Consider the following 12500-nt stretch of genomic DNA (forward strand, 5'->3'; position numbering starts at 1 on the left):
TGTAGTGTAGGAAAAAGACTAAAACTCTTCTGTACTTTAGTATGTAGTGTAGTAAAAAGACTAAAACTCTTCTGTACTTTAGTATTGATTGATTGTCTTTATTTCGAACATGCGAGCAATAAAAAAATAGATGAATAAATAAAAAACAAACAAAAGCAAAAAAAGAAATAGAATTAAAAAAAAAAACACACTTTCTACATGCTCGAAAGGGGGTAGGAGGAAGTAAAAAACGTATCTAGTCCTACCCCTTAACAGATCAATTTGGCTTGGATAGATTATGTTATTAGCATGTCAGTATAATAAAAAAGTATGTAGTGTAGTAATAAGAAAGAGTATGTGATTTGGAACGCAGGGATAATGTAATGTAATATATATAGTATTATTTCCCTCATACAGGTGATATATATTTGAGCACACTTCACTTTTGGGCATTTTGCCATCAACCATCATGGCTGGTTTGTGTTGCATTCGAAGGTCAGACTCAACTCTCGCTTCTGATTCGTCGTGACGTCAAATAACCCGCCCCCTTTTCCCTGTACCACGTGGCCTCTCTCACCGTTCTAACTGCTCCTCCCACCTGTCACTCAAATCCAGCGCTAGCCAATCAGCGGCCTTTGTCCTTCTTGACTCTTTGACGCAGGGTTGCCAGGTCCGCGTTTTATAAGCGATTTTTTAGTAAGTTGTTATTTGTAAAGTCGATTACAAATATTATGTTTGTTGTGGGAATGGGAGGCGTTTTTTGGGGACTTGTTTCTAAAGTGCAGGCGCTTATTTGTGCTTGCTGTCCACTGTTCTCCGTCTTTGCAATTGTTGAAGAAATGGTCGCTTCTGTTCGGGTTGTTTTTATAAGCCTGGGTTGCCATACACTTTACGCTTGTTTCTGTGACCAGATCTGGCAACCCATCTTGACGTCACGGCCGTTCACCGGGGCAGCTCGTCGCTTTCAATCCAACATGTCGGCTACGTCTGTGTTCCCCATGTGTGTGAGAGCCAGCCGCGGCCTGCTCAGGCTCCGTAACAGCGGTGTCGCGTGTGTCTCCCCGCCGACTATGGTGGACATTATTCGGACACTTTCCACGGACAAGCCGGCGACCCCAACGGGCGGTCTGGCTCAAGCTATCCTTCAGGAGAGGCTCCAACAGCAAAGTCAGGTGAGTGGTGGCTATCTGCGCATGTGCGTTCGATTTGTGTGACGTATGAGCTGGAGCGATAATTGGCGGGGAGAGCGAGCGCATTGCGTATAGTGTACTCCATTAACCCCGCCCGGTTACTCTACCAGTGTTAGAAAACCAAGCCCACCTATATGACATTTATTAAAGTTAGCTTATATTTCAATATTAAAAGATCACAAATAGTCAATTCTAGACCGTTTTAAACCGTTTTTATGGCATTTTTCACCACCGATATGAACGGTTAGACATTGCTGCCTCTATCAGCGCGTGCCCCTGCCGTTAGCCGAATGAATGGATGAAAATGAGATTAGTGAAGCTAAGTAGCCAGTTAGCATTCGTTTTTATCAATTATTTTTGCCTTATCATGACAGGTACGCAGACTGTGAGTGAGACACAAGTGTAACAGTTATTTCGGGTGCTGAGTGTGTACCTTTTTAAATACGCTGTTAGGTTTAAATGTGTGTGTAAGGGTGGGTTATCGGCTTACATCACCTCCAAACTATAGCACCACACACAGACAGACACACACACACACACACACACACACACACACACACACACACACACACACACACACACACACACACACACACACACACACACACACACACACACACACACACACACACACACACACACACACACACGTTGTCATATGTCATATTTGGGGGACGTTAATTTATTGAACACTAAAAGAATGTAACCTTAACATTGCCTCATTGACTCATATCGGCGTTTTACACATTCTGGACACACCTCTAGCCCCCTATCGATTGTTCTTAAGTTGTGTGTGTGTGTGTGTGTGTGTGTGTGAAGACACTACTAAGTGAATAGGGTAATATTTTTAACGTATATATATCATTATGAAACGTTGCCAGTTGATTACTGACATTAAAACAATTATTTTTTGTATTGGAATTTTTAAAATAAATGTGCTAATTTGGCAGTATATTATATAAATAATGTGTACACTGGCATCTCTCAGCACGTTTTTAAGAAGAAAATGTCTCATAAATCAGACAGTGAACAACATATGAACAAATCCTTCTGTAATAACCTTCAGAATAGTGCTGAGAATGATTATGGAAAGTTTAGTTGATGTAAGTGCTTTAGAAGTTGTAGATTTTTGGTTCAGAGTATTGAAAGAAAAAAAAACTAATGTTGAGATAATGTCCGTTAAAGATGGTTGTATAGGAGAAATATACAGACGCAAACAGACAAGGTTTAGTCAAATAAACACCTGAATGTACATGTTGGACCTTTTGATTTATACTAGTATGAAAGAAGACATGTTATGGAAGAGAGGGAGAGAGAGAGAGAGAGAGATAGAGGGAGAGAGGGAGAGAGAGAGAAGGAGAGAGAGAGAGGGAGAGAGAGATAGAGCATGAAAGAAGACATGTTATGGAAGATAAATAGACAAAAAATCTCAAAATTGGCCAGTGCTTGAAAAAACAGTTTTGCCTGCAGTGTCTTGGCTTGACACACACACACACACACACACACACACACACACACACACACACACACACACACACACACACACACACACACACACACACACACACACACACACACTGAATTAACTGTGTGTAAAAAGCTACATTTTATTTTGAAGGAGCTGTCTAGAGATAAACATTATTAACTGCCAAGGTTTGTTTGGTTTGAAGGTCAGAACAAACGACCCCTCCCCTTTTCTAAACACACACACACACTCGCTCACTCACTCACTCACTCACTCACTCACTCACTCACTCACTCACTCACTCACTCACTCACTCACTCACTCACTCACTCACTCACTCACTCACTCACACACATACCCACCCACTCACTCACTCACTCACTCACTCACTCACTCACTCACTCACTCACTCACTCACTCACTCACTCACTCACAATAGGCTAGGTTTTGTTTCAACATTTGGGGGTAAAAATTATTGGTGGGGGGTATGGGGGCGCCCCTCCCCCAGAACATTTTGAACTTAAACCTGCAGTGTGTAGAATTTTGGGTTTTATTTCCTAGCGGATTTTGTAGAAAGTAATTATAATATCCACAAGTATGTTTAATTTAGTGCATAATAGCTGACTTATTATTTTTTTTCTCTTAGAAAGGGTCTCATATATGTCCATCAGGGTTCAACATAACTTTTTTTTCCTACTGGCCCGCCGGGCCAGTGGATCCGAGTTTTACTGGCCCCTTGTATATTTTCACTGGCCCTGCACACACTTTTTTTTTCTTCATAATTTAGTGTCAATAATTATAATACCTGTATTAGAAAAATAAAGAAAGATAACCAGATCTAAAGGGAATATCTATTTTCTTTTAGTTAATTAGCCTATATGAAATGTTGATATTGCTCATACACATAATTTAAAACCAGGCAAACATATTGAATTAGAAGCCTACAACTGAAAGTATGTTAAAAGAGTCGGCCAGTATTTTAAAGTCCAGTAGTTTGATGGTTGTTTTTATTCTTGAATTTGGGCAGTTTAATGAATAGTTCACCTGCAGAAGTCATGTTCAAACATAAAAAAAAAATAAGATATGAAGGTCTGATCATTCTTTGTGGTGTGGTAGGCTGTTTTTATTACTTTCTCTATATGCATTAGGGATGTGAATGTGTCGACCGAATGACCGGTTTTCCACTTGCGCTCAAGTTGACTTTAAAAATAGAATAGAAATCCGAAAATCAGTGGGTTATGCAGTTTTTTTATGGGAGATTTCACCGTGTACGGTTCACGTCTGGTCGTGAGCGCGCTGCAGGAGTGTCACTTCTCCATGAAGTGTCAGCTTCACATAAGAGTCCGGTGTGGGTCGGGACCATTTTTTCAAACTATTGATAAAAAACAATGCAGTGCAAAATATGCAGCATAGGCTACGTTAAACGCTCGTCTAAGACTATGAGGTTAAATCACCTTAGAAACACACAATGCCTTCGTCCGATCACAGCAGCGTTTCACCGTGTGATCTCGCCAGCGAGTGAGCCGCCGCGCAGATGAACTGTGGTTTGTGGCTAAAATAATAACCGGGGATATTCTCCCCGTTAGCGATTTCAATGGGAAAGACTTCCGCGATCTGATTGAATGTCTCGAGCCTGAAAACACAGTGCCAAACTGCGCGACTATAGGAACTGTACAGTGAGCCGAGTCCCTCCGTTCGTTTCTGTCTACAACCGACACAATCACCGGAGACGCATTCACAGCGTTTAAATAACGCCTCTCATTTGTTTTACCATTGGGGCTTGGATGCAAATACTGTAACATTACGGCGGCAGCTAAAGGAAAAGCGCAGTTATCATTTTCTGCACCTCAACCTCTGCTGTGGGAAGAAAGAAAGGGGGCAGATTAAGTCGATTGATTTGTCGACTCGCAGGCTGACGGTAGGCAGCTCTGCCAACGGAGCGAGAGTGCACCCGCTTGTTGCTCCGCCTGTCAAAACGCCCACGCATCGTTTGTCCACTGGCCTTTCATTAAAAAATATATTTTATATTAGGTTTATTATATTGAGTCTTAAATAAACACTGCTTTCATTCCGACTCTCAACGCGCATTTCAATGAACCATGATGTAGTCTACAAAAAGATACTGAACTGTGATTGGCCAGTCACTGTCCCGCCCGGGCCAGTGACTGGCCAATCAACTTGCCCTGCATATGATTTTACTGGCCCCGGGCCATCGGGCTATACGTTATGTCGAACCCTGTCCATATTTCTGCATATTTTGGACCAAGGCCTAGTGCCGCCATCTTGAAAGTGTCATAGTTGGAATGTCATCAGGTGCATTGTTTAAAATTTAGAATTGTTCTTGTCCTTGAAGGCCACTGTAGCTTCTGTTATTATTCTAAAGGGGTGGGGTTACCCAGGGAGCGTTGCATTCTAGAACTTTCTAGAACTTACTTGATGATGTCCAGTGTTTCCCCCAGCGCTTTATAGTTAAGGCGGCCGCCTTAGCAAAACCAGCCCCCCGCCTTGACTACTGACCGACCAAAAAAAAAATAAAAAATTAAATCTTTATTTTTTTTATTTTTAGTGCTGCACAATTAATGTACTAGCAAGCGCGATGTGTGATTTTTCATGGTCAGAAATGCGCGAAAGGCCGTGATTTGCGGTAAATAAATGTGCACATATGTCTCCAAGCGTTTCTCTCTGCTCAGACTATCAGCTGCTCTGTGTCGGGGGCTCTGCGCGCGCGACCGTCCCGCGCTGCGCGCGACTACGGCATGTACGCGGGAAACGAGCAGCAGCAAACCGACATTTAACCTGTGGCGATAATAAACGCAGTGCGGTTCTATGGGGATATTTAGCTGAACAGAAAGAAGTGCTCTGCAAAGCTAGACTAGTTTAACACTCCACATCACCGTGGCAACACAACTTATCGGCTCATACAGCGCAGAGAAAAGTCTGATACATGCATGAGAGTGATGGCCCAGGCACCTTTCAGTAAGTTTACAGAAGTGCACACTGTAACTGTCTTTGAAATGCATTTAGTAATTTTAAGGGGAAAACACATTGTATTTTTTTTTTTGTGAAAACATAATTTTTGTTTATTGTATTTCCATGCTTTTCATTTTGTTTTGTATGTTGATATGTCTGAAATAAATTAAATCAAATCAAATCAAATCATTTCATGGCTTAAAATCCCTGAGCTGTAGAACTTTCAGCAGACATTCCTAGCGGTAAGCTGCGCGAGTGTCCATCCGTTGGGAGCATGGGCGACGTGCGGATATGACGCATGCATGCAGCAAAAAAAAGTTTATTTTATTTTATTTTATTTTATTTTATTTTATTTTATTTTATTTTATTTTATTTTATTTTATTTTATTTTATTTTATTTTATTTTATTTTATTTTATTTTATTTTATTTTATTTTATTTTATTTTATTTTATTTTATTTTATTTTATTTTATTTTATTTTATTTTATTTTATTTTATTTTATTTTATTTTATTTTATTTTATTTTATTTTATTTTATTTTATTTTATTTTATTTTATTTTATTTTATTTTATTTTATTTTATTTTATTTTATTTTATTTTATTTTATTTTATTTTATTTTATTTTATTTTATTTTATTTTATTTTATTTTATTTTATTTTATTTTATTTTATTTTATTTTATTTTATTTTATTTTATTTTATTTATGCAAATTATTTTTATAGCAGCAGTGGTGTGAACCTGGGGGAAACACTGAGTAGAATCTAAACAGTAGAGAAATGATGCCGAGAAAGAAATCTTCAAGGTCTTTTTACTGTGGGAAATTAACACTTGCCGAAGTAGATTGGATACTATAACCTGGAGAAAATGCCCGAGAACACACACACACACACACACACACACACACACACACACACACACACACACACACACACACACACACACACACACACACAGCATCCTGTAAAGACTTTGAAGTCAGCTAAATGAGTTGACAACGACCCTCCAAACAGCCGCGGCACACGCCACATGTCATGGTCTTACGTGAAGGTGAGAGCGAGTGAGGTGTGTGTGTGTGTGTGTGTGTGTGTGTGTGTGTGTGTGTGTGTGTGTGTGTGTGTGTGTGTGTGTGTGTGTGTGTGTGTGTGTGTGTGTGTGTGTGTGTGTGTGTGTGTGAGATAAGTGTGTGTGAGATAAGTGTGTGTGAGATAGGCGTGTGTCAGGGAAATGTGTGTGTGTGAGAAAAGTGTGCCCTATTAAAGGCACATGGCACAAGGCAACTGTCATTAACGCCGATGTGAGAAGTGTGTGTGTGTGTGTGTGTGTGTGTGTGAAAACATTCTAGCAATGGGAGGGGGGGCCTTTGGTTTGTAAAATGGTGGGAAAATAACAACTAAGATTGTTTTGACTCTTTAAAGGTGCAGTGTGTAATATGACATCATCAAGAAAGTTCTACAAAGTTCTAGAATGCAACGCTCCCTGGGTAACCCCAAACCTTTTGAATAATAACAGAAGCTACAGTGGCCTTCAAGGACAAGAACAATTCTAAATGTTAAACAATGCACCTGATGACATTCCAACTATGACACTTTCAAGATGGTGGCACTAGGCCTTGGTCCAAAATATGCAGAAATATGGACATATATGAGACCCTTTCTAAGGGAAAAAAAAATAATTCAACATTTTTTTTCAGCTATTATGCACTAAATTAAATGTACTTATGGATATTATAATTACTTTCTACAAAATCTGCTAGGAAATAAAACCCCAAATTCTACACACTGCAGGTTTTACCCACATTTTACTGACTGATCCCCATTCAGATCCCTACAACATCGTCCACACTTCGTACACACATAAAAACAGGGGGGTCGTTTGGTCCGCGAACTGCTCAAAAAAATGAAGTTGTATCATATTGTTTCGACTCTTTATCCTGCATTTTATTGAACAAATCTGATTCCCATCTCTCATATGGGGCGACTATGGCTCAGGTGGTAGAGCGGGTCGGCCGATGATCAAAGGGTTGGAGGTTCGATCCCCGCCCTGCCACCTGTGTCACAGTTGCTGTGTCCTTGAGCAAGACACTGTCGATAGTTAGCCTGCTGCTGCTATCGGTGTATGAATGTGTGTGTGAATGGTAACGTGGGAAAGGAAAACAGGTCTCCCTTGCAAAAGAGTCTCCGGTCTCAATGGGATTTACCTGTAGAAATAAAGGTTAAAAAATAAAAATAAAATTAAAAAAAATCTATAAGGAACATGCAGAGAATAAACCAAATATGATAATAAGGGAGAGAGAGAGAGATAGAGGGAGGGAGGGAGAGAGAGAGATGGAGGGAGGGAGGGAGAGAGAGAGATGGAGAGAGAGAGGGAGTAAACTACATGATGGGTTCACCGGTTAGCTTTCAATCATCAATATTTGGATACTTGTCTCAATAATCTTGTATAAGCATGTGGGGCTTATGTCTGTCTGTCTGTCTGTCTGTCTGTCTGTCTGTCTGTCTGTCTGTCTGTCTGTCTGTCTGTCTTCACTCTTGACTTGATAATCCTTGATAGCTCTCACTCAAACGGCTGTTACACGGTTCAAAATCGCAATGTCATTAAAAAACGGAACACAAGCCTAAGCTGTAAGAATAAAGAGAGATGTAACACGTATTTTAACAGAAAAACAACATCACTTTACTTCTCCTTTAAACCTGCAGTGTGTAGAATTTTGGGTTTTATTTCCTAGCAGATTTTGTAGAAAGTAATTATAATATCCACGAGTACATTTAATTTAGTGCATAATAGTTGAATTATTTTTTTTTCCCTTAGAAAGGGTCTCATATAAGTCCATATTTCTGCATATTTGGGACCAAGGCCTCGTGCCGCCATCTTGAAAGTGTCATTATTGGAATGTCATCTGGTGCATTGTTTAAAATGTAGAATTGTTCTTGTCCTTGGAGCGTTGCATTCTAGAACTTTGTAGAACTTTCTTGAAGATGTCATATTACACACTGCACCTTTAATGTAACCTGTGTATTGTTCCAGGGCCAGCCTCGATATGGGACAATGCTCATTCACAGCATATCAACTAACACATTAATAATATATATATATATTTTCACAATACACACAAACAACCAACACCTGCATCATCACAAAATAAATAAATAAATAAATAAATAAATAAATAAATAAATAAATAAATAAATAAATAAATAAATAAATAAATAAATAAATAAATAAATAAATAAATAAATAAATAAATAAATAAATGAAAGAAAGAAAGAAAGAAAGAAAGAAAGAAAGAAAGAAATAAAATAAAATAAAATAAAATAAATAAAAATAAAAAATAAAAAATAAAAAATAAAAAATAAAATAAAATAAAATAAATAAATAAATAAATAAATAAATAAATAAATAAATAAATAAATAAATAAAATAAAATATTCATTCATTCATAAATAAATAAATAAATAATACAAAAATTATATCAAAAAAATTACCCTATGGAATTAATAATATTATTCCGACCTGTGTATTTCTGCAGGGCAAGCCTCCGCCTGACGGAGAGAAGGATGGAGAGAAGGAGGGAGGAGAGCAGACGGAGAGAGAGAAGAAGTCGAAGGAGAACACGGCATACGCCAAGAAGATCGTGCTGCGTCTGGCCGGCCTGATGGGCATCGGAGGAGCCGTGGGGATGGTCTACATATTCGGTGAGTTTAGAAATGCTTGGGGAGACAGACAGACAGACAGACAGACAGACAGACAGACACAGGGACAGACAGACAGAGGGACAGACAGACAGACAGAGGGACAGACAGACAGACAGAGGGACAGACAGACAGACAGACAGACAGAGGGACAGACAGACGGACAGACAGACAGACTCATATGTCCCTCCCTCTACAGAGTAAAGAGGAGCACAGACAGACAGACAGACAGACAGACAGACAGACAGACAGACAGACAGACACACAGACAGACAGACAGACACACACACAAACAGACACACACACACACACACACACACACAGGTCTATATATTCGGTGAGTTTAGAAATGCTTGGAATTTGGGGCGCTCCGGTGGTGTAGTGGATAGAGCGTGTACCATATTGGCTCTGGCCTTCGTTGCAGTGGTCGCGGGTTCAAATCCGACCCGTGGACCTTTACTGCAGGTCATCCCCCCCCCCCCCCCCCCCTCTCTCTCTCTCTCCCAATTTCAACTCTGTACTGTCTAATAAAGCTAAAATGCTTGGATTTAAAATAGTGTTTTTGTGGGTTCTTTGCTTTTATTTTTTTCTAAATTGCTTTGTACAGGTCTGAAAAATTTACCAGCTTGTCAGTCTCTCTCTCTCTCTCTCTCTCTCTAGATAGATAGATAGATAGATAGATAGATAGATAGATAGATAGATAGATAGATAGATAGATAGATAGATAGATAGATAGATATTGGTCAAAGTTAACATGAGCTGACACTTCCTTATCTGATTTTTCTTCTCTCTCCTGTCTGTGGCCCTAAAACTCTCCTGTACTTTAGTATGTAGTGTAGTAAAAAGAAAGAGTATGAGATTTGGAATGCAGGGGATGGTAAACTGTCTGCTTGGCTGTAATGTGCTTGTGTGTGAGTCTCCTAGCTGACTCCTCCCACACTGTAAACATTGGCTGTGATTGGTTTATCCCCCCGTCTGCTTCCTGTGTGTAGACCCCGCCTTTCAGAGGGGTGGAGCTTAGAGCTGTCAGAGGAATGCCTCCACACCATCACTCAGTCTGACAACATTATAAACCCCTTATTTCACCCGTTCGTTGGCTAGAAAATACATGTGTAACTCGTAAGAGAAGTTTAGGACAACTTTTTTAGTCTTATAAGCAGTTAATGGCACTAAAAAGGGTCTTCTGAGATGGAGAAAAGACATCTAGATATGCATTTGGACTTCTTGTGGACACTGGCAATTTTTTTCCCAAGACTTTCCACCATTCTAAGACGCTTATTTCGTCCTTTCGTCGGCTAGAAAATACGTGTGTAACTCGTACGAGAAGTTTAGGACAACCTTTTTAAGTCTTATAAGCAGTTTATAGCGCTAAAAAGTGTCTTAAAAAAGGGGATAAGAATGATCAGTTTTTTAGATTTTGGACTACTTGTGGACACCGGGCATTTTTTCCACACTTTCTAAAGATGACTTGAAGGGATTTTTATGGATATTTTTTTTGACAAAACCTAATTTTTTTTTTAAGTGGATCGCAAAGTTAAGTGAAGTTCGCAAAGGAGTATAAGACAAGATTTTGGAAGACAAGCTACACAACATAGCAATGAGAAGACCAAGTATTTAGTTTTCTGTGTGTGTCCATGGATTCACCACTACTGCTTTTGGGATACTCTCTTCATCGGTTGTGGATTTTTCATGGCGGTATTTTGAATTTTTTCTGTTTTTCTTGTGCGAGTAAATTGACTTGGATTCAGGTCTATTTTTTTCTTATTTTCCATCGTGATTTCAAACTGGATTTTGTCTAGAATTCGTTGACGTTTTCATGGATATATATTTTATTTTTTGACGGATATAACACTTACTTACTCTCTCTCTCTCCCTCTCTCTCTCTCTCTCTCTCTCTCTCTCTCTCTCTGGAAATATTCAAAACTTTGGATTATGCTACTCTGCAAAAATGTGGATTTTATCATCATACCTTGTGGATTTTTCAAGATATTCTGGAATATATAGAAGCCTAGAAGGAACGTTTTTTTTTTGCTGATAACTAATTGGAAGAGCATTTTTAAAGAAAATCTGGATTAAAACGTGACAATAGCTGGAGAAATGTGCAGGTTGACTTCTACAGAATGTGTGTGAGGTTTCGTATAGGTTTGTGAAATACTTTTTGTTTTAGACTAGAATTTGAAGTTGATGAGGAGTTGGTGTGTGTGTGTGTGCGTGTGTGTGTGTGTGTGTGTGCGTGTGTGTGTGTGTGTGTGTTGCAAAAGCCTCTTCCTTTCCACTTTCATCGAATCTTAAATGCATGATCTTGAAAATTGCAATTTCGAAAAATTATTGGAAATAGCTAATTGTCTTTTGAGGTTGTCACTAATTTGATGGTTTTTTTAAGGTTCCCGGTAGGTTTCAACACTTAAAACAAACAATGCTAAAAATAATCTAAATGTTAAAAGGATCTTAATTCACTAAAACATGTCTCCGAATGTCCTTTATCAGTCTGATAGCAATCCAAAACATATAATATATTCAGTTAGCTTACATCTTACAGTGATCAAAAAAATTGCAGAAGAAACAGCGAATTCTCACACGAAAAAATCTCCAACTTGCAAATATATCTGACGATTTAAACACTTTATTTAATGTCCAACTTTAATATTTTATTGATTTTTTGAAATTGTTCATACAGTAGTCGTTTTAACCCCATAGTCTTGAGCTTGGCTTTGATTGACACTATGGACTCTGCTCTGTGGGGGAGAGAGAGAGACAGACAGGTTAGAGAGAGACAGACAGGTCAGCAAAATCAGTTTTTCTAAATACTGTCTTGAGGCCACATTTCGATATGGTACCAACAAAAATAAATGAGGTTACTTAGCCCAAAACTTTAGCTGAAATGTCCAAAAAATGAGGGAAAATGTTGAATATTTTTCAGGATAATTGGTCCGCAAACATTAGAACTTGTGGTTAAACTCCTGATTACTTTTCCATTATGTTTAAAAAGGCTATATATTTTTTTTTTTTTTTAAGATGTTTTTTGGGCATTTTTATGCTTTATTGATGGTGTAGAGACAGAGTTGAAATGGGGCAGAGAGGGGAGTGACATGCAGAGAACGACCGCGGGCTGGAATCGAACCCGGGTCCGCTGCTGGCCGAAGCCCATGGGGGGGGGGAGGGACGCCCTACCAACTGAGCTAAGGGCGCCCCCCCCCCCCAAAAA

At 39.0% G+C, this 12500-nt stretch overlaps 2 protein-coding genes across 2 annotated transcripts in view; both read left to right on the forward strand.

Moving 5' to 3' along the window:
- Positions 1-12500, forward strand: part of LOC307271392 (uncharacterized protein) — a 162197-nt gene that overhangs the window by 58549 nt on the left and 91148 nt on the right. The window lies entirely within an intron of this gene.
- The window catches only part of timm50 (translocase of inner mitochondrial membrane 50 homolog), a 56605-nt gene continuing 45049 nt past the window's right edge, over positions 945-12500 (forward strand). The window contains exons 1-2 of the mRNA XM_080053832.1: positions 945-1151; positions 9133-9298. Of these exons, the coding sequence (XP_079909958.1) occupies positions 954-1151; positions 9133-9298 (364 nt within the window). The 5' untranslated portion in view covers positions 945-953. The remainder of the gene's footprint in view (positions 1152-9132; positions 9299-12500) is intronic.

Source organism: Ammodytes marinus (genome assembly GCF_949987685.1).
Source record: "Ammodytes marinus genome assembly, chromosome: 3".
NCBI lineage: Eukaryota > Metazoa > Chordata > Actinopteri > Uranoscopiformes > Ammodytidae > Ammodytes > Ammodytes marinus.